The sequence below is a fragment of the Chamaea fasciata genome, unplaced genomic scaffold (assembly GCF_029207755.1).
Source record: "Chamaea fasciata isolate MVZ Bird 193981 ecotype frontalis unplaced genomic scaffold, bChaFas1.0.hap1 SCAF_3, whole genome shotgun sequence".
In the NCBI taxonomy this organism is placed as follows: domain Eukaryota; kingdom Metazoa; phylum Chordata; class Aves; order Passeriformes; family Sylviidae; genus Chamaea; species Chamaea fasciata.
The window spans coordinates 68,775,449-68,799,195 of NW_027094088.1; the positions used below are offsets into that span (position 1 = coordinate 68,775,449).

The 23,747-nt window shown below is 35.7% G+C and overlaps 1 protein-coding gene across 4 annotated transcripts in view; it reads right to left on the bottom strand.

Moving 5' to 3' along the window:
* Positions 1–371: 371 nt before the first annotated feature.
* The window catches only part of FIG4 (FIG4 phosphoinositide 5-phosphatase), a 51,157-nt gene continuing 27,781 nt past the window's right edge, over positions 372–23,747 (bottom strand). For 3 of the 4 annotated variants that reach the window (XM_066179428.1, XM_066179429.1, XM_066179426.1), the window contains exons 15-23: positions 22,648–22,814; positions 19,701–19,839; positions 16,928–16,986; positions 16,158–16,305; positions 15,259–15,342; positions 12,337–12,532; positions 9,795–9,877; positions 6,764–6,853; positions 372–1,137 (exon numbers count right to left, since the gene is read on the bottom strand). In XM_066179428.1, coding sequence (XP_066035525.1) covers positions 960–1,137; positions 6,764–6,853; positions 9,795–9,877; positions 12,337–12,532; positions 15,259–15,342; positions 16,158–16,305; positions 16,928–16,986; positions 19,701–19,839; positions 22,648–22,814 — 1,144 coding nt within the window. In that variant the 3' untranslated portion in view covers positions 372–959. Of the gene's footprint in view, positions 1,138–6,018; positions 6,125–6,763; positions 6,854–9,794; positions 9,878–12,336; positions 12,533–15,258; positions 15,343–16,157; positions 16,306–16,927; positions 16,987–19,700; positions 19,840–22,647; positions 22,815–23,747 lie in introns of all 4 variants that reach the window. The other variant, XM_066179427.1, reaches the window with a different exon arrangement.

Below are 23,747 nucleotides of genomic sequence, written 5' to 3' on the forward strand. Positions count from 1 at the left end.
ACCCAACTACTGCTTCCTCTTGCATGATCACCCCAGCTGATCCAGTTCCTTACCAAGACCACTTTCCCCGGAGGCTCTAGGCTTGAACCCAAAGGCAACTCACAGGAGAACAAACACAGGGATGGGAAGAGTATGCTTCAAAAGGATAATGACTGTCATACAGAAAAATGACAGGAGGGTTTGGCACTCTCTAGGTGTTCAAATGCAGTAATGTGAAGAGCATTCCCTCATTTGCAGGGGCAGTCATTATGGGGTTCTCCTCAGCCTCCTACTAGAAACCTGTGATAATTAGTCACAAGCCATCTTCACCCTGCAGCATGTGGCAGAGATCCCGTAGCTACCAGCACCAGTGAGATCAGCATTGACACATATTAGGGTTACAAAGTTTATTAGTGTTGATGCAAATTCTGATTTTGACATAAGCCACATATTTTTCACTTCCGCTTAAGAAAGCAGAAAATTGCAAGCAGTCACTCTAGCACTCACTTTGCTAAAAACCTCAAGAAATATCAGAAAATATTCTGCTGTAAAAGAAGATTGTTTTGTCATGGAAGAAAGAGGAAGAAAATTATTCTCTTCTGTTTCTTGTGTACAAATCACTCCTGTTTTATTAGCAAACATAACAATGTAAGAAATTGTTATAAAAAAAATAAAGATGCCATATTTTCTTTTCCACAAATCGTTACATTCTCTCTAGTGACTCTGGGTGCCCCAATTATTCACTTAGTCTCTTAGGATACACTTTCAGCTAAAAAGATATTAAATAACCTTTTAAATCAGATATTAAACCACCTTTTCCCCTAAAACACAATACAATAAATGGGTAATGGTAAAGAATAATAAATAGAAAAGTTAGTAATAAATTCATTTCTGCAAAAGAACAAATCTAGATTTCCTTTCCAAAATTATTTTTGTGACTTATCAGTACAGTAGATTTGGCAGGAGAATCCAGCTTGGATTTACATGTATCTGTTTCGAATGTACTCTCTGTACATGAGGAAGTCATCTCTTCCCAGGGGCTGCATGTTTCCTCTTCCAGCCTGAATGTGTGCATGGAAAATCTCTATCGATTTCCTATCAGCTCTTGGAGGCTGGACTTCGTAAATATTATCTTGAGAAAAGGACGAGATGGGTATTCTGGAAAACACCAAACATGCAGAGTATTTGGAGCTTTAGGTAAAAATTTTCCACAGAGAGAGAGAGAGAGAGGGAGAGAGAGAGAGAGAGAGGGAGAGAGAGAGAGAGAGGGAGAGAGAGAGAGAGAGAGGGAGCGGAGTGTCTCTTTTCCTTGAAATATACAGGAGAGTCAATAAGAGGGCAAGTTCCCAGTAGATAATTCATTTACCTAGATTTTTATCACTACTGCAGACCTGATAAGACCCAGCTTTCCAAGTAGGGTAATTAGGTAAGCTGTCATTAATCCCATTACAGAATACCTTCTCACTTCCCTTTGCCTTGCCCTCATTTCTTCATCCTTCCTCAGACCTGCTACGATCAGTGAGTACCCCAGCTAAAGTAGATCTGTGCCATGCATTATAGCAGATAAAAGAAGGACTTCATTGAGCTATCCACTTAGTAGCAATTATAACAAGTGATTATACTCTGACCCAACACAGAGAAAGGATTAATTAGGTAAGAAATTTCCATCTTATTATCAGGAAACAGACAATTTATTATAAGCAACAGCACTCAGATATTTTATGAAAATATTTTTAAAATCTTCTTCATTCAACAAATACTATATCTGAATCCTAATATACACCTATTTTTGGGCTCAAAACTTCTCAGGTAAGAAAGTAAACTGGCAACTTACTGTCAAAGCTCACTATTTCATATAGCAAACATCAACCAGCCCAAATGCAATGAAGATTCAGATATTAGCATCATTGCCATATTCTACCGAAGCCACACTACCTACGTGCTTTTCAGGAGACAAGAAGTTATTTTTATCTGTAGAATCTACTCTTTTGAAGGTAAAAAAACAAGTAAGAACTGGAACACTTAAGCAAAGGGAAAGTCCTTCTATAAATAAAATGCTCTAATAAACTCCTACTTGCATTGTGGGCACAAACTAATGTTTGACCCTGTTTCTAAATGAGGATCTCCATTAAAAATGCCAAAAACTCTTGCTCCCTCATTTTGCAGCCTTTTATTTTTGTAAAATATATTGTATTTTGGATGTTTCATCATGTGACAGTTCATTAGTCTTAAAAAATTACTGCAGCATGTCATGTAGGATATACTAATGTGCCTAATATACCACTACAACTGGAATATGGTATATAAAATAAAAAGGTTTCCAGATTAAAGTATACTTTTCAATTTTATATTTCAAGTTTGCATAGCCATACATTCATTTGATTACTCTTTGACTGGAATGACAGAATTATTTTACAAGTATACTTTTGAACTTGAGACAATAAAATCACTGGTCACTCACAGAGTTTGGCTGCATACTCTAAAACTTACTTTTTTTTTTCTCAACAATGTGATAGTTTCTTCTCATCATCACTTCTAGTTTATTTAAGGTGGGTGTTTTCAGAACCGGTAAAAAACATTAGTCTAGATGCTTTAAAAGTAGATTGCTTTTCAAAGCATCCATCGTTTCTGCAATACTTATTTAACCAGTGTAAAGTATCCAAGCTGAGACTCTAGCAATGGCATTTGACACTAGCACACTGTACTAACTTATCAATGTCACTCTATAGCAACAAAAGATGTCACTTACTCAAATATAACTGGTCTCTGGTCTACTAGCAAGTGGACGATTAAGTAAAAGAGCAAAACAGAGCCATAACATTAAATTGTTGCCTTCTCTGTTTATTGTTTGGTTCCTAAAGATATGACATTTCTGAAGCACTAATGACTCAAAAATCCTTTCCTTAGGTACAATGGAAGCTGGGCAGCAGAGTGCATTTCATTTTGAGCATTTAATAACTGAATCTCAATTTTCCTCCTACTTTCATCAACATGATAAAAATATATTGAAAGAACCGCATGTTCATGCATGCCAACTTTGATTAATAACCCTGTATTAAGCTGTAACTATTTGTAGAGTGCTTGTATTATCCAGTCATTTAATTAAAAGTCATTTCTCTAACATATTAATGTAAAAATCCATTCGACTTTATAAGTTTAATATCTTACAATAGTCATGAAGGAGAGCATGTTATTTATGACTTGGCTATCAGGTTTCCCTAGAGACCTGTAGCTTTATGGCCTCCCAGTGAAAATTACGTAGATAGGAACATAAACCTTAAGTAATGAAGGACAGCACCCTTGACACGCAATTTTCAATTATTTTCATCCCACTTGTGAGCAGGCTTCCTGGGGTTATGGTTTCATCAAGAGTATCTTTGTCTCTACTGCAAAAGATACAGCTAAAGCCTTCAGTGAGGGCATCCTACTATACGGATGTTCCATACTTCCAAGGAAGAGTGCATGGTGACGTGGATCAGCTCTCAGACACACAGCAGTCACCAAAAAGCCACTGCATTTATTTCAACACTGATTAGTTCTCATCAAGTCTCTGAATTATATCTAAACAGTAAACAAAATGTACTTTTTCACCTTGTTTGAACCCTAAGCAAATATCTACGAAGATGACCAGAGGGCTAGAGTACCTCTCCTATGAAGACAGGCTGACAGAGTTGGGGTTGTTCAGCATAGAGACAAGGAGGCTCCAGGGAGGCCTTATAGCACCTTCCAGCACCTGAAGGGGGCTAAAGAGAGCTGCAGAAGGACTTTTTTAAAGGGAATGAAGTGATGGGACAAGGGGTAATGGCTTTAAACTGAAAGGAGACAGGTTTAATTTAGGTAGTAGGAGGAAATCTTTCACTGTGAGGGCAGCAAGGCACTGGAACAGATCACCCAGAGAAGGTGTGTTTGCCCCATTCCTGGCAGCGTTCAAGGCCAGGCTGGACGGGGCTTTGAGCAACCTTGACTAGTGGAAAGTGTCCCTGCCCATGGTAGGGGGCTGGAACTGGATAGTCTTTAAGAGGCCTTCCAACCCAGAGTATTCTATGATCTGACTTGAAGCACAGGCACTGAAGACAGCTTGGACCTTGATGTATGCACCAGCCACACTCTGGTACAAGGAGGTTTAAGCATGCCCACACTCTTCTTTTGTGCTGCAGGGAATCAAAACACTCAATTCCCTTTTCAGGAGGGAATAAAGTTTCTTGTACTACTAGATAAATGTATGAAGTACATTTGAAAAGGTTTTGAGAGTGTAGTTTTACAACACTAGTATTTATATCATACCAAAATTAATACCAGGGAATTAGGGAATTAGGAACAGGTGCACTGTGTCAGCCAACAGTAATTACACTACAGTACTTGGAGTCTCTCTTCATACACATTATAACAGATTGTGCTAAAAGTAGTCCAGCTCTGTTTGCCTCTATTTAGCTCTAAGTAAAATTACATCATTTTTTCCTTCATGGATTTTCTAAGAACAAAAAGAATAATTTCAATATCCTTCCACATCCTCCCCTCAAGTTCAGTATTATTTCACTGCATCACTTTGGTCCCTGTTCAAGTTGCCATTTTTTATTTCTATTCTAAACTTACAGTTTCTAAATTTAAGCCAGAACCTTTGCTTCAGTATTTATACAATTCCTATTTGAATTAATAAATATCACTGCAGCAATATTATAAAAATAACAAATATTTCTTCTTTGTAGTGGTTTCATGTATTTGATTAAAATGGTCAAGTGTTTAAAATGGTGAAATGTGGGGTTATTAAAAAGATTTTCTTGAGAAGTGTGGAAAAGACAACTAACCTAAGCCTGAATTTTATCTCCCTGATGATATGAAACCAAAGTTTTAGACTGAGTACTTCATTTTACTATGTAAAGAATTAAGGTTTGATTGCATTTGTATCATATAAGAAGCAACCACTGGAGAACTATATTTGTCAGATTTTTTTTTTTCAATTCAAAAAGCATTTAACATCAAATTAATAAAAGTTAGTATAATTTTTCAATTTCTTCAAGAGCTCCTTGAGAAACAAGTGCAAACGGTGCCTCAGCTGCTGTTACTGAAAACCCTCCCTCTCTCCTCCTGATCTTGAGTACACTTTTGTTCATTCTATTTTATCTCTAAAAAGTTAGTGTTCTCCAAGGAAATTCCTGATTCAGAGCAGCAATTCACACCCTGAGGAGAAAGCTTCCTTGTTTCAGAGTTGAACGACATGCCTTTTAAGAATGGCTATATTTATGAATTTAACTAAAAGAACAATCGGTCATCATCCAAACAGTACTTAAACATTTTTTAAAAGTTACAGAACAAAACACAAAGAAAATTTTTATGCTGTCCAGGGATATATTGTAATAAAAAAAGAAATTAGCAACTCTAAGATACCTTGTTTCCTCTCTGATCTGCACAGAGGAGCATGTTTGGTAGAACTGGCAAGGAGAGATGATCTACATGACTTTGAGAGAAGGAGTGACAGGAAGCAGATATTTGTGTGCCCTATGACTTTTACACTTCTACTACTCAGAAACACATTGGAAATTGGGAAAAATTAAAAAATTTACATCTGACTATCCCCAAACCACCAAAATTCTGTGTAGAAACTCTCTTTAATGTGTTCATTTTACAGCAGCTCAGCATTGGGAAAAAATTTTATGTTTAAAGGGGAAAGAAAGGAATGATTATCCTAGACTGTCTTACATGCTGGAAGATTTTGCAATAAAGAAATTGACTTCATTGATAGCAAAAATACTGTTCTTCTTACAAAATATTTTCTTAATAAACATGTCAATTTAAAACATTCAGACTTGCTCCCTCATTGAAAAACAGTTTTAAAGTTCGCCAATCTAATTTACTAGTTTAATACACATTAGGCACATTTTACTATAAAACTAGAGGCTCATTTACCTACAAATGAGATGTCATCACTTTAAATGTAGCTAATACCACGTAACTAAACACTGCTTTTAGACAGTACTGTCTCATACACAGCATTATATCTGTTTCATGTCATTCTTTCTCAGAATGAGAACTGAGACTCACCCAGTGTCTCTCCCTACTTAGGTACAAATGCTGTGTTCAAGGTTTCCTTACTTCACCAGCACAGAGGGGTGGACAAGAGGCAGTGCAGAAAACAAAGTTGAGGCTTCTGTAAATCAACAGATTGAAGAAAAGCTCTTGCAGTTCTAGGAAATGGTCATGCTGTTGGATTAATCATCATGTACCCCAGTGACAGAAGTAAATAAAATTCTGCCTTGCCGTGGTGAAACTTTAAGCTGCCTACAGTACAGGAAGATGTCACCTGGGAAGGCAGTACTTGATCATCTAAATTTTAAGACCTGGTTCAATATTAGTAAGACATTTGGATAATAGTATGACCCTTTTTCTTCCAGTACACTAGTACTAAGAAGACTGAAATGCAACTTTGAATGTTTTTTAGTGAAGAACATGCAAGAAAAGATTGCCCTCTAAACTCAATAGATTCAGCATTTTCTGTTAATTCAGGATTGCTAAGACTTTTGAATACAAGCCCCTTGATACTACAAAAACAAAAAAAACCCAAAAAACAAGACTCCCCAAAAGAACACAAACAAAAACCAACCCCCTAAAATACCCAAACCCTCAAAAAACCAGTTCTTCATGCTATGCATTGAATCCCCTTATGCAGTAAAGAAAATGGAATTATGACTCTCAAGCAATTTAACATCAAATTTACCTGATCACTTTTCATATCTAATGACAAAAGCAAAATAAGGCTAAAGGGAAAAAAAAGAAAAAGAATACTTACAAATTTATGACCTTATCCAAGGGGTGTTTTGAGTAAAATTGCTGGCTGCCCTTGTCTTGTTTATGCTGACTCTGTCCCAGCTGAACAAACCTGTGAAAAGCAGTAGACCAAAGAATAAATCAAAGAAATAAAAGAACTATCCCCAAAAATCATCAAACAAAAAAAATGACAGTAAGAAATGACATTTTGAGTCATGCTATGTAAGTCACTGATCATGATGTACTTCTCTGGTGAGCAAGAGAGATTTTTAAAAATTCATAGAGGGTGCATGCATGAACTCAGAACCTCCTTTGAAAAAAGATTTGTTTATCAGTTGGTGTCACCTAGCATGTCATGGGAATAAACAGGCCTCCCCTAAGAAACAGGCAGCCCTTTACAACCAACTTCCTATGTCTTTCTCAAAGCAATCAGAGAGGAATAGCCTATGGAAAAATCAGCAAAAGACACAAAGTCTCTGGAGTTTCAGATTTAAGTCAGTCCTATGCTGAATTCAATCTAGTTTGTTCATCTGAAACACTGTTAGTCCAGATCACTTATTTACAAGCACAACCTTTTGGGACAATTTCTCCATCTCCAAATATTTGCTGGAAGACACTGCCAATGGAAAATACTTTCATGGCTTATTTTTCTTGGCAATGAAGTGGAACAAAATCTTCTGAAAAGTACTTTTTCACTAATCTTAGTCACTTAGAATAGAAGGAAAAGTCAGATGGTTTCAACTGTAAATGTATGTAGCTATCTTGCACTCAATTTGTTCACTCTCCAACACATCTGTGCCACTGAAGAGACAAGTAAATGTCAGTTGTGATTTACTAGTTTAATTTTCTCAGGCAGAGGGTTTCTCTTCACAATGAGCCTCCATTTAGCTTAAGAAGTCTTACTGGTCTACTTCAGGAATATTTACTACATTTTAACAAGCAACTATTACCAATAGCAGAAACAATTGCACGAAAGAGTGTACAGAAGTCAAATGAACAACATGTTCCTAAACAACTTATTGCAGCTTTTTTTTCTGTTCCACTCAGAGTCCATACTGTAGAAAAAAGCAATATCACTTTGACCATTAAAGGAATAAAAACTTACATTACCAAATAAGAGAATTTTAAGTGGAAATCAAGATAATGAAGATCTTCTAGTTCAGGAGTCTGCAGGAGTTGAAACCAACTTAAAAATCCAAAGGCAAACCAATTGCTTGCTTCAAATTATTCAGTATTTTCCAAACCACAAGACCTGAATGCACACAAGCAAGTTCCCTGATGTCAGGAAGACACCATGCACTGTTGACCTGCAGCGTACAGCCCTTAATTATTTGAGGGACTTCCTGTCCCTCCCAAATTCAACCCACCTGTGCTTCTGTGCTTTCTGTTTTAAAGGGTATTATCTCAGCCATCAGTGAAAACAGACTGAATAGATCTAAATCACTTTTATTTTGCTTTTGCAAATAGACTTAATATGGATCAGTTGATGTAAAGCAACTTAACCTGAAGTACTTTGAATCTGCAAGACCCTAATCCTAATAATGAAAAAACACGTATCATGTCCAGCCATGTCACGTGGAGTCAGGATCTTACATCCCCATTTCCCTTATTCCAGTAACAGAAAAAGCTTGATGTGAGAACTGTAATCATACTGTGAAACAAATTGCTGCTATTCTCAAGCGATGTACATTTTGGAAAGTATAGATTTTACTGACATCCTTTATTGCATAAATCAGCACACCAGACCAGAAATAGCACTATGTCTTGTTAGCTAAAAGAGATAAAGAATTTGTAATTTTTTCTATTTTAAAACCTGCATTGCTCGAAGAAAATGAAATAAATGCAAGGTTTATTTTTTCTTAAGAAGGATAAAAATAGGGAGCTTCAAAGCCTCCAAGGGGTTTACAGTTTTACATGAACAATAGATTGAATATTAGTCCAGCCTGAAGAAATTACAAAATTGGAAGTAGCTGCAATTCTGGATGTTAACACAGAGTTGTTCATTTGTACAGAGAGACTCTCAGTAGAAAGACTCTCAGAGACTCTCAGGCCATTTTCAGAACCGCAATAACTACCTGCTGTAGCAAAGGATAGCTGTCAAATTTGCATCCATCTTCTAAGGTTAAAATAAAAATAGATGAAGGTAAAAATTTCAGATATAGTGAGAAATAATATCCTCCTTAACCCTATTCAAGTGTAGTATCTTCAAATGACTCAGCTTGTAGGAAATAGGTAGAAATAGGAATTTTAAAGAACAGAAGACTGCAGGAGAAATAGCTACAGGCAAAGAAAAAGTAAGAGAAAAATAATTTTAAATAAAAAGAAAAAATGCTTTGAGTGGATTAATGAAGTAAGTCAGGATGAAACCACATATCACCAAACAGATATCACAGTGAATTAAAATTTCCCTTAAAAATGAAAAGGGTTTCAAATATAACAAGGTAGTTACTGCTATTACACATCAGAAAATAAAAACAAATGCACACAAGGCCATTTCAATGCATGTCTCACAAGCATTCACTTCAATATACACACAGAGATTTCCTGAGATGGGTTGTAGATTTTTTAGACCCCTATATGACATCATGTTAAACAAAAAGACAACTTCTATTATTTTATATGCATTTTTACAGGATAAGCTATTTCATAATGACTGACTTGAATTGGAGTAATTCAACACTTGAAAAACGCAAACCCCACAGTTTACAAAGCTTGCAGTCATGGAACCATTTCTGTGGAATTTACTTATCAATGGAATATGGAATTCCCATTAATTTACTTATGAATTTCTAGGATTATATTAAGTGACAGGTATTTCTTTTGAAGCATCTTTCATTTGACTTAAGCTCCAAATTTTGCTTTCAGAGACAGCTGCAGAGCTTCCGCTGAAACCAGAATTGACACAGACAGCTGAAAATAGTTTGATTTTGAAAGAGATAGCATATATAGGCAAATTTCTCATTTAAACAATTAATCAAAGGCAGCACTTTCACAAACTGCACTTAACTAGCTCAAATTATCCTTTACTGATTCCCACTGGAAATTTATCTCACCTTGCATATATTGCAAGATCATCTTCTGAAGGGATATCTGAAAGATTGACTCCATACACATCTTTTGTTGATTGCACTACATTCTGGGACATACGAAAGATTAAGATTAGGAATAAGAATACTGTAACAACATCCAAAGCAAGTTTGCTCTTAAGAAAGAACTTCCTTACAAACCAAAGTATCATTTCAGAACTGCAGACAAACAGGCTTCTCACATCCACAGCAATCTTAGCTTACACATATTTTTTAAGAAAATAATTTTAAAAAATATTAATCAACACATTTATTCAACAAGTAAAGAATTCTTGAAAGATAACATCGGCTAAAACAACATATTAGGAGAATAAATTATAGTAATAGAACATAATGGTGTAGTTATTAAATTCTGTTCTGTGTTGAAACTTAATATAGAAAAAGTCATATTCGTTCAGAACATTCTCCCACATTTGGTTTCACATTTCCTGCTGTCAATTCTGCAATAATTACAAACCTCAGGTTGAACAAAACTATTTTTATTTTACACATTATGCAATATGTCATTCAACTATAACACGGAATCAATGCACATGCAATAGTTCACTAACTGTGTCTAGTGATTCGGTGCTAAACTGAGGGGGGTTTTCTGACAAGACACATATGACTGTGAGTCAAATAGAAAGACAGTTGTCTCTCAGTTCAAAACAATTCAAAGTCAAAGAACTTCAGAAAGGTATGTCCTGACCAGAAGTATAAATGCATTTTTTATTAACTTCTCAGAGATGTGAACAGAAAGGCATTAGCTTTTTGAGTTCCCCAGATAATAAGGAATGGCATGAATTAACAATGTAAATTATGACTAAAATGCAGTGCACGAAGAGGTGCTAATAAATCGGAATATATTTCTTCATATCATTACTAAAAAGTCAGAGTAGCTCACCCAATTTTTAAACCATTGAAATTCAATATTTCAAATCACACTTTGTGGTTACATTTACCTTTCATTTAAGCATCTTAAAAATCTAAGAAAGATATCTTAGGTTTGAGTGCTGAAGTGTGTTCAAAACAGAGGGAAAAACTGATGTGAGATGAAATATGCAACAGTAGGAGTCAATAAGAAAATTTCAATTTGGATTTTTGTTAAAAAAATCTAGAAACAATCTGATTTGCTGGAGAACAGGTACTCTATTATTATTAACTCAATAACGGCTTAGGAATACTGGCTTAGGAATAAGACACTATTGCACTATTGAAGGCTGCAAATCCATTATCTGAGAACACACAACCCTAGGCTAAAGACTGAATAGAATCAAAATTTGAGTCGTGGCAATAAAAAAAAAAAAAAAAGAAAAAAAAAAGAAGGCAGTGTAATTGTCTGTTGCCTATCAGGCACTACATTTCATGCTAAGGTGCTGAGGTCATTAATACTCAATTTTCTTCAGAAGTGATAACGTGCACAATCCTACAACTATTTAAATTAGCTGTGACTTTAAAAAAAAACAACCCCACCAGACAATATAAGTATTTTGCTTATATTTCTATAGTATACATTAGCATAACCTTTTGTTAAGGCACTTTCAATGGTATCCAAAATGGATATGTACAAGAAGGAATTTGAAGGACTATTACATGAACTAATAAAATAGATGCTTCCATAATTCTTTATACAACTCAATATTTTCATTAAATTAGCACCCAAGGGATTCCAGTAATATCAGAGTTACACTAGCAAAGAAAGATTAATAGCCCACAACTGAAAATATACATTCTTTCCACCTAACTGGGCAAATACAATTTATTTCACTATTTTATTCACTGCCATTATCTGCAACCTTAGTAGCAGTAATAGCATCTGACCTGTGCACACTATCATGCACATTTTAGTTAATTCTTTTTTTAAAATGCCAGACCACATAATTATGGAACAACAGTTTAAAAGTGTTCACATAAATCAGTTTGAAATTTAGACAGAATGAACATTAATTTACAGTTAATTGACCTAAGCAAGTGGCATCGTCCAAAACAAATTGCTTTGTAATTCTAAGAGGCGGTTCTCAGGACCTCAGGTTCATACTACATGTCTTTCCGGGGGTTTGCTCCAGCTTAACTCCCATGGACTTAATGTTGATTAAGTAGGTAGATTAAATACATTCCTGGAGAAAAGGAATCATATTTGCATGCTCCAAGGCCACCTAATGATGTGTGCCAGAGCATGGTAACAGACAATAATGAAAGGTGCACTACAGCTCTGAATTAACACACTAATACAGGTGCATTTTACATTATGGAATGACCCAAATACCTTTCAAATGCCATAGGTTTCTGACAGTAGTTTTCTTTTTGTTTAATGCTATTTTCCTTTGTGTTTCACTGTTACGTGACAAGAAGAACAGAAAAGGTTAACAAGCAGTGGTGCTGCAGTTATGCTAATATCTGCACAAAAAAAAATACACTGCAGATCTTTGTCACTAAATTTCTCAGTGCTTCACTTCTGACTGTTCTATAATGCTTTTTTTTAAGAGAATGTGACTTTCAAGCCTTCTTGCCTAACACAGTAATTTCTTACCTCTGTGATTTTTGTATTGTCTCCCGCATCAGTCACCTTTACTGGAGTTGAACGTTGAGAAACAGCACCTTCATCTTCTTTATCTGTCCCAGAATCATCTTCAGAACTACTTGACACTGCTTCCTCGCTTGGGGGGGGAGGAGCACTGGCAGCTGTTTTGCGCTGGAGCACAGCTTCTTCTCTATTATTTTTGTTCCTATTAGGAAAGGCAGTGTGTGTTTATGAAATCAGCAGGATAATAGCAATGAATATTTAAAATTCCTAATCTTGGTTACAATCTTTCCAGGGAAATAACTTTTAACCTCTGGGGCAACTTTTTGCTCATCTTTTTAAATCCCCGATTGATGTCTCTTCTTCAATCTCTTGTTATTCCAGAGCATTTAAAGAAAGCCCAAAGGATTCTGTCAGCCTTTCTCTACCAATTCTCTGATTCTTTACTTAAATTCCTCCCCACAACTGAATAAATAAAAAGGCATAAAAATTAATTGAGACGTAACATCTTTGGTTTTGATCTTGGAAAAAGTGTCACTTTCTGATTAATAACAATAGCGACTCCAATAGCTTCCTTAATCTTGATTCCAAATTTTAATGGTATTGTCACTTTTTTCCTTTATCTTCCATACTTCTCCCCTCTATTTAATTCTTTAATCAGCAACATTTCTTGATGCAGTACATATTTCTCACTCAAGAAATTCTAGTCAATATAAAGAGGTGCCTTATTTATAAGAAGCCTTCAAGATACAGCATCTCTACATAAGCAAGCTAACACAGAATTTAACTGTAGCTCTCTGAAAGGTACACATTACTTCACCCATTAGAAATCATACCAGACTTATGTGTTCTGCATCCTCTCCTACTGGCCACAGAAGAATATTTAGTTGCAATTTCCTCTCAGACACTGTCATAATCTTTCAGGGAAGGCAGTTAATGAATAGACATTAGCTAATGAATAGACAGTTTATAGACAAATCCCTGAAAATAGGGAAGGAACATCTCTTCCTTGCTGCAGTGACTGTCCCATGTATCACTGAGAGAGAGTGTGTGACTTATTCTAAAGGAAGACAGCAGCATGCTAGAGGTTGTGAAAAGAGCACACAGACTGATGCAAACACTATTTGGAGATGCAGGTCTAGTTGCTCTCATCAGCATCACTTGAGCCCTAACGGAGCACACCATGACTCTTACAGATGCTGCCTCACACAGCAGTTTATCCCTGTACTGAATTAGCTACACTTTATATGCTCAAGGAACACATCTAAACAAGTAGGAGAGTCCTTCCAAAGATTCTAATCTAATCTAAGTGCCCCACCACCAAGGCCATGATTGTATCAGAAGAAATTTTGGAGCTGGTACAAATGCCTTGGGGAAAATAACACCATGGGTGACTTTGATTTCTGACTCAGCAGAACCAGACATTTCCTTGGACTGAAATTTACAGGAAGTTATGAAGACATAAGCATTCTTTTTAGGGAAAATAAAGGGATTTCCCCCTACTTTTCTAGATGAGGTGAAGGTCACAAGAAAAGCAGTCCTTTCTGAAAGTTGAGGAATGGAGCAAGTAGCCGAACACTGCTAAGAGCGTTATCCTCACCCCACTCCCAACACATACTCAGCCAAGATCTAAGCATCCTTGGGACCTGAATGCCTACAGATAAAAAGAGATCACCAAATTTCCTTCAGAAATGTCTTAGATCAAAAGATGATGACAAATGAGCAAGGCAAAGGTACCATCTTTTGCAAGGCTAAATATGGGTGAGGTGCAAGAGTGAAGCCATGTTTTACCCTACAACACAGTCAATGAAGGGGAAGCCCTATAAGTGATATGCAGAGAGTCCTGGAATGTAACTTTGATGGAGCTGATTCTCTGTCCCACATCAATCCCTAAAAACCACAGTGAAAAGTTTGAATAAAAGTGCCTCAGAAAATTATGTAACGGTCAACTGTTTAATGGAGTACCTGGAGACAAATTAGTCCAAAATCTGACATTCTACCATAGTGGAAGAATAAAGCTTATCCTCAAAATACTCATAAACTCAAATTCTTAGCAGAGATGAACTGTGTAACAGTTGAATGGTCTTCCTGTTTATTCCCAGGGTATCAGTAGTATGGAATGAGGTTCTACTGGTGATAAGCATAGTCTGCTCTCAACACTTATTGACAATGAGACCCTCAGGATCAGAGCACATGAGACAGACAAACGTTGTAGTGTTTAACAGAACAGCAAGTTTACAGAGGAACTTCTAATGTTCTCACAGCACGGTAACTACTGACAAAAGGTTTCCTTAATATGAGCTACCAGAGAGAAGGAATTCAGGAAGATTCTGCACAGCCCTTGTGGGACATAGCAGTGGAATAAATAGAATAACAAAGCAGGTCCAGGATGCAAAAGCAGTTAAATGAAGCATTCATTTGTCCCAGCAATGCTGATGGATTGTTTTATATCATTTTATCCATAAATATTTTAATAATGTATTTTATCCAAGACTATGCTGAAATTGGCATTTATTGCTGTTTCAGAATATGCACTCTTTATGAAAAATTTATCATTTCTTTAAGAGAACAAGAAAATATGCACTGCTGTCAACTCCAGTAGAGAATAGAGCTGCCACTAGGATGAGGAGATGATCAAATTTTAATAACTTCTGTATATTATTGGTAAAATCTTCTCATGAATTTCACTTTGAGGAATGAGAGAAAACAGAAAATATTTAACAAGTTGAATTAAGAATTCCTAGTTTTAAATAAAAATCTCAAATTAGATGTGATTTTTCAAAGTGTACAATTCTGTAGTATAACACAAATGCATTTTTTATTTCCCATGTAACAGAATTTGTTTCACAGACACATACATAACAGTTTATACATATTCATTACAATGTCATTATTATTAAACCACAACAAAATTTCTGATTTCAGACTTACCCCAACACAGATTTTCCGGTTTCATCAGGTTTACGAACAGTAAATGGACTTGGATCAATTCCCACATTCTTAGGCATAAAATCTCTGCCAAAATAGAAAAGAAAAAGGGTTCATGAACAAAGTGCAACACATAAAATTTTTAAATTTTCTGGAAGAACCACCTACCTCTAACATCTACCTGTGAACTAAAAAAAAAAAATCATCATAAAGAGATATTATGTTCTAACTTTATCAAGTTAATGTATATATAACCAAGGTTTTTTAAAAGCCTTCAGTTGCATTATTTAGTTCCATAAAACAGCTGCAAGTATGACCACTTGCCAAAGATGCTAAAGCATCGTGCTCCATTCCTGTGCTGAAGAAGCCCGGTAACTCAGGGCTTTGTATATTGTTTTCAAAATGCTGCCAACGCACAAATTGGGTCAAACAGCTACATGAAACATAATCTGCCTGGAAGTCTTTAGCCAAACCATGATTCAGATTATGCTCAGAATATCCAGCTGACTGCTGCCAACAAAAAAAAAACCCAAAAATATCTGACCAGCTGTGAGAACCAGATGAACTGAAGAAAACAACTGCAAAACGAGAGCAGAACAATGAGAAAACAATTGTTTTGAAAGTAGCCTCTGTGATCAGAGTCAACAGAGAAAAGTTCATCTCTCAGCCATCAAGTGCCCAGACACTGGGCACTCCATAACAAAAAATAATTGGAAATCTAATTGCTACTTTAACTGACTTCTTTTTAGAGTAACATCTCCATGTAGCATTGTGATTTAGTTTCAAGAACTTTGCTAAATTTGAAACCATACATATTTAACCAAATAAATCAAATGCATATTTAATTCACACCAAATCAACTTCCAGTCAAGGATTTAGAACCACAGAAAATCCCAATGTACCGTGTAGAATTGGTCATTGCCAAGCAGAAGGTCTCATCAAAACTGCTTAACTCATACGGCCTAAAAAACTCATTGTGGATATCAATTTCCTCTTCGTATTTGTGGAACTTCTTCACTGTCAACTTGCGTCTGTTTTCAGCACATGTCACTGAAGGGGAAAAAAAGTCTTTTTTACTAGCAATTACTGACTCTTGCAAAAAATCTAATCAAACAGTGGCTAGGAGAGCAGGCAATTTTTTTCCTACAGTCATATCCCATCTGAGAAAAAGAAATATGACATGAAGAAGATGCATTGCACATCTTTAATAAATATGAATTATCAACCACTGTAATTTGATTTCACTTCATGATGACAATTCCTAATAAAACATGCTCCACAACAGCACAGAGAAATAAGACACACTAGCTACATTGACAGAAAATAAGAAAGAGAGAAATGAGACACACTAGCTATAATTAGGAATAGGTTCATCAGCACAGACTATAAATATATGCTAATAGACAAGAAAAAAAAAGAAAAAAAACAATTAAGCATGCCCTGGCTCATAAACACACGAAGGTCAAGTTTTAGCCACTTAGGTAGCTCTTGCAACCTGCAATTGAAACATCATATCTCTTTGGAGGGGGGGAGGGGGCGGAGAAGTATTTAGAAACCATTACAGAAACACATTTTTTCCCAGATTTGGGATCTAAACCAGTTAAAAAGCATTTGTGACTAAAATTTCTTTTTCAAGATACTCTGCAAGGCAAGGAGCAAATATAGATCCTACCTTCATCAAAAGGAAGAGGTAAATGCTTTAGCACACCTGTGGTCCACCAGTAAGTATAGCTGTACAAGAAAAACAGAAACACAATTGATACAGGAGATTGGATCTTGTATCCAGCCTATCCAGTTTGAATATAACAACCACCCATCCATACAATGTCACTTCAGCAAACACTGCTGAATTGGACGAGGATTTCAACAGGCTCCTGTCCAACTACTTTGCTATTAAATCAAGAAATTTAAACACATGAAACACAATACAGGTATGGACATAAGAGTGGTTTTGTTTCATTTAAAAATATGTTTCAGGTGCCCACTGCTACAGCACTGAAAATTAAAGTATTAGTACATATCAAAAGTATTTATGTATTTCTTTTGTTTTGGTTGTTGGAGGGTGGGAGGAGTGGGGGAAAGGCATCCCCTCCCACAAGTTATTCAGATCCCAAAATATAGGATAAAGTTATGAAGAAGCGAAGGTCAATGATAATAGGAACGGTAGATTGTCAAAGCAGCTGACTTCTACACAAAGAAACACATTTTGATGTAACAGCTGTCGTAAGTCTGAGTGCCATTGGCATATCTAACAGCAAAATTCAAGCCCGGCTGGAACCTTATTTAGTATTTCTGTAAAACAGCAAAAGAAGGCAAGCAACATTCATATAACAAAGCATGTTGTATCTTTCATTCACGTTTACACATTTTTATTGTCTCTTCTCAAATATACTTTAATTTCTTCTCTGATTTATTCAGATAGTTTTTTCTATTTCATTATATGGAATAAAACACAATTGTCTTCATTGACTTTTATTTCAAATACGTGTGAATTTGTGTGAGGGCTGTAATCAGAGTATTAATGTGGTTATCTCCTACTCCAGTCAATGTAGCCATCTGCAGCAGACACAATGGCTGTATCCCCATGGCCAGGAATAGGCTTGTTAGTGGGATTTAGGAGATGATACAGCACAGGCAGGAAAACACACTTCAGTTCCAAGAACTGTGTATATCCTAGACAGTAAGGAATGACTTATGCCTGATTGTCCTGCCTCTCCTCAAAGTCCCATGCTAGTAAGCTATTTCTCCAGTGCCTTCAGAAATGATGCAGACACACCCAGTTTTGTTGCCTGCATAAATGATTAGTAACATGGCAGCACAAAGTCTCCTTTTCCATATTCACTGTCCTTTCACATGAATCACAAATTATACGGAAGTAAGATATGAACCATATTAAATATTCTCCTCCTGATGAGGAGGCAATTACAATATAGGAAAAGCACAGATAGTCAAAGGAAGTTTCAATGACAGGGAACATCATCTTCCTTCTCCTATATCCTTGATTTCATTATGAGTGTCGTTATTTTTTTGCTGCTGTACCCAAGGAACCTAAAAGAGGCATTACACAGACAGGCAGGAAAAAGTTACACAAAGAATGTGTCCAAATATTTGGTAGAAACAAAAAATTACCTATAGGAGTATTTTTCACATATTTATTTCACATAGTTATTACAGGAAGGTGTCATTTAATTCATATGATGAAACATCTTGATTGTATATTATAACTGCTCAGAAGAAATTCTGGTTAGAATGAAAGGTAAAAATAATTAACAAGTAAATGAAGAGTACCAACATTTCTTTTTAATATTCCACCTCATTTGAGAACAGTATGTGTGACAAATAAGAGACGGCTGTTTTAACAGAGTAACAGATGAAAGGGAGACTAGAACATTTGCATATTTGCAATATATCAGCCGAATTAATTTTAGACATACAACAATGTTCAGAACAAGTAGTCAAGACAATTAATATTGTGTGTTTAATGTATGCCTGAAATACCACTTGGTTGTATGGCTCATATAATCTACCTTTAAGAGAAGCCTCAGGAGACAATACAAGAGGACTGATATTCACAAAGAGCCATATCATGTGTCAGCTGCTGCGACAGGTTAACAGAATAAGCAGGCAATAGGGACTGATCACACTGGTTAAACACTTGCAGTTTTGCCCAGACAAAAATCTAAATGCAGATATTCAGATCTGCCATGTGTACTAAAGAGCTTTATGGCTCACAGAATGAATAAAGATAAAACCAGCCAAAATCCTAAGAGATTATTTAGTTGACAAGTTGAATACTGTCCTTTTTGTTGAAATGGATTTTTAAAAAACGTGCAGTATTCATAGTCTTCAAAAGAAGAATTTCCCTCTGCGAAGCAATCAAATTACTTTAAGATTTTTATACTTTATTACTTCTGTTTATTACCATGCATCTACAGTGGAATGCAATTGAATAAGAACTGTCTTCAAAACAGGCTAGACATGCTGAAAGGAAGATAGAAAATCATGGGTTTCTTGGTATGCACAGCTGCAGACTAAGTGTAGTACATAGAAAACTAAATATTTTCCTTATCACATAATCTCAAATTCAACCATTAATAAATCTGACAAAGAAGAATGCACCGATATATTGCTTAATGAAACAGTAGTAACTGTATTTCAGTAAAACAGTGAAGCCTTTTACACTGAAGGATAGAATTTCATATGAAATTAACTTTCTTTTTAAATACAACAGGAAAATAACATACTAAAGCAAATCCTTTGAAACGCCTATGTTCAGCATTTTTTGGTAATTTCTTGAAGATGTTTTTTTAAGCTTTTGTATAAACATAAAAAACAGTAAGCAAGTTTTTGACAGGCTGACCTAATTATTTGATTAGCAACGTGTGGTTTTTAGAATTTATTAAAGCAATAACCAAAGAAAACAAAAAAACAGAACAGCAAAATACCTTTGCCTAGTCTGTGACAGACTGAGGGTGTTCTTGTGATGCAAATAAAAATCAGTGGGAAGTTCCCAGAGATGTGACTTTCCTTCTGCAGGCTTGAACATTCCCAGAAAGAGATTGATAGAATCTTGCCTGTCCGCATCTGTTAGACAAGAGGCACACTTTACACTAGGAGCACTGCACAGCTCAAGCCCATTCAGACACTGCTTCCCTTTGCTCCTCAGAGACAGTGTGTGTGTATCCTGTGACGGCTGCAGGGTCCTCTGGGCTTCAAGCAGCACCATGGAACTTCATTTACAGCAGACCTGCTATGCTGCAGGGCACGTGGAGCTGGTACCAACACTGCCTCTTCCCTTGGCTTCTCCCTCAGGAGCCCAGGCCTGGCAGAAGTCAGACCTCACACTGCAACTCTCCTTGCCACGTGTGCAGATGAAGCACATGCATGGATTAAGGCATGTTTCAGGAAAACTGACATACCTTAGTGGATTCACTGCAGTCTAAATAACTGAAAAATGACTTAATGAAATTAAACAATATCCATGCAACACAAGTTTCCAATAAAACATACAAATGAGGATTTCTTTGGGATTTCCTTGCCAATACACAGTAAAATGATTAAATTTCACAAACACCTTTTAGTAATTTGGTCTTTTTTCCTGTTGGTTTAAATCATCAATTTATCTTGTCACACTTTAAGCTCCACCAAATTATTACTTGATACCTGTCTTACTTTTTCTCATCCGTACAACTTAATTAGTAAGTTAATTACTACTAATTAATTAGTAGTAATTATCCTAAGAGCGTTGAGGTCAACACATGAAAATATTTTCTTATGAGAGTAGATTCTTTTTAGATTCATGTATTTTGAATGATAGACAAGCAGTACATGTGTAGCTAAGAGATTTATTTAAGAGGCAGTGACAGCAGGCCTCCTTTAACCCTGCTCTGAATCTTATCTACTGTATGACTCCAAGTGAATCACTAAAATTTTTTGAGTCTGTTTAATTCAGATTCATTAATTAATAAAATACACAAGCATTAAAAAAAAGTTTCTCAGATCAGAGACACAAGGAAATGCTAATTCATGAACTAGCTAGTCCTCAGATTTTTATTGGCATTTTAAAGGATATATAATGGATAGCAACAATAATAAACACAGTACAGTAAATCAGCATCTTGTTCTAAAACTGTTTCTTTTTCTCTGCTTTCTTAGGAAACTTAAAGAACTAAGTGATCTCTCTCAATGTGCCACATTAACAAGCTAGCTGTTGCCATCTGAACAGGCAGTGTTGGACTGCAAACCTTTAAATTTCATTGAAACAAATATTTTAAAACTCAATACAAAAAGTGCAACAAAGTAAATATGACACTGAATGCTACATTTTAACAATGTCATTTTCAAACACAAGGAATGCATACAGCCCCAAAAATGCATGCCTCAAATGGGATCAAATACCAAAATTGTAAGTAAATTGGGGGAAGTGTGCAGCACCTTTAAGAAAATTTCAGTCAAAGACAGTATTGGCTTCAGTAAATATTAACATCTGTTTGTGTACTTTCCTACAAGTTAATTGAGATGACAAGATGGACTTTATTAATTTTTAAATTTTTTCTTCTTTTTGTAACATCTTTTTTAGAACAAATTCTTTTATTACTAGAAGGTGTGCGCATTATGACTATCCTTGCAAGCAGACCACAACCCCAGATGTGGACATAGAACTTAGCTCAGGCTTCTACTTAACCATTTCAGTGGCTGACATAAAAATGAACAGCTCAGAGATTTGTTCCATCCTCTGTGTCACAGTACAGGTGACACTGCCAGTGTGCTACCTTTGGCTCGTAAGAATTGATGAAGCTAGACTTTATTGCCAATGCAAACAATAAGAGACCACATCGCTGAAATAAACAAATTCTCCATTTCCCATTTAGTTTGGACAAATATGATACAAAAATTACATGATTTACATTCAGAAAAGTTAACCTGAATGGTGTGCTCTCAACACTGTTATATGCACTAAATCAATAATTTCAGCCAAAAAAATCAGAGATTACTGAAGTATTTCTAGCCATTGTCCAACTCACTGTTTTAAAGTTCACAGTCTCTAACTAATTGCAGTCTACTAGAAAAAAGGAAAAAAAGGTACTTCCACCCCTGGCTCCACAACTTTTGGGCAAAAGAGTAATAGAGGACTGACACAATATTTATGACACAGTAGCACTCAGTGTTTGCCCTTCTGACATGTCCTTTGATCATTCTTTTAGATCTTTTGCAAGACTTCTAAACACACCACACTTTTTTGTTATTTTGCATAAGAAAAGGATCAACATTTTTCAAACAAGTTTTCTGTTAGCAGTGTTGCCTAGAAGAAAGTAGAAACCCAGTGTTGAACTAATAAGTGATATGAGCTAGTGAAGGAGTAAGTTAATATTTTACAGTTTATTTAACTGAAAAACATTTGCTTATTTACTTGGTTTTTGAATTTAATTTTGTCTTTTCTACCATAGATTTAACAGTTTGTAGCTCCTATTTACACAATACAATTACATGCATTACAGCTTGCTTTGTTTTGTACTCTCAGAAACATCACAAGAAATACTCCATGTGAAGCCTTCTACTCATGTTTAGATTTACCATTTTCCTCATAGTTGCTGAAAACACTCTGTCCAACATTTCAAAACTCTGTAAAACCTGCTTGCTTCCCTACTGATCTACAAATGTCACTGCAGATGGAGTGCTACATGTGTGCATTTTCTAAATAGAGGGCTGTATGTTACAACATAGGATAAATAAATATATCCTCAAACCAGAATACCTATCTGAGATGTTTCTGAATTACTTTGAAATTACAGTATAGAGGAACTCTGTCATAAGGTCATGGTATAGATTATTGAAACATCATGAGTAAGGAATTTTGTAAACAATGGCTTGAAAGAAAGCACTTAAATTTACCTGAGAAAGCATTACTATAGTATCTAGAGAGCGTTTGCATAATATCTTTGGAATGCTGAGTCCATGGAGCAATCTTTCTGTATGTTTTTACTCTGTGGACAAGCTGAGAGCCTCCGTACTGCAGAGAAAGCGTGTCCCCATGATCTTCATATAATTCTTCAAATAATCTGAAGGAAAAGCAAAATGTGTCATCTATCAAACTTTTGAATAGAATTTTTTAAGAGAAAATATAATAAAGTATTTTTGAAAATGCAATACAATTTCTTCTCCTTTATTCAGATAAATATGTGGAAATTTTATTCGGACATAATAATTACTAAGAAGGTTTAGACTTATAAGATTTTCATTATTTTTTAATATAAAAGAAGAGGTTCACACCAACAGAGTATGCAGTTCTGCAGATTCAGGAAGAAGATTAACAGTCCTACTACTTAATGGGGAGAAAACAAACAATGTATCTTCACTAACCAAGGCATGTTTTGTACACTAAAAGGGACAGAACATATCAATATCTCAAGGCTACATTTCCTGTTAAGTGCACTAGGAATGAAGTTAGCATAACCTTCCAAAAATCTCTGCAGTTAAAATAATGATGGCTCAAATGTACAAAATGAATAAGCGTGACATGTAAGAAAAGCATATGGCAGTCAGGTAACGTTTGCTGGAGCTGGAAGATCTTGATGTAAACAAAAATCAAAAAGAATTGCCTAAGAATTGACTTGAACAAGGAAAGCTGGCTGAAAAAGAAAGAAGTCCTCTGGAATCAAGAAGCTGACACTATCCAAACTGGTAGAGCAAAAATTAAACAAGCTTCCTATCAATGACAAAAACAAGACAACAGTCTCAGAAAAAAGAGTCTATCTTCAGGAGATGGTGCTCAGTCTAAAAGATAAGAGACTGAAAAGCGCTTCTCAGAAATGGAGACTATGGCCTTGCTTGAGCAAGACAATGACAAGGACGATATTTTGCTAAAAAAGACTGGAAGTTTAGTTAAGAGACTAAAAACCCCAAACCAGAACAAAACAAGCCCCAACCTCTCCCCAAAACTAAAAAGCAAACCCAAGCACTGATGTGAGAATGTATTTCACATCAGTACAGGA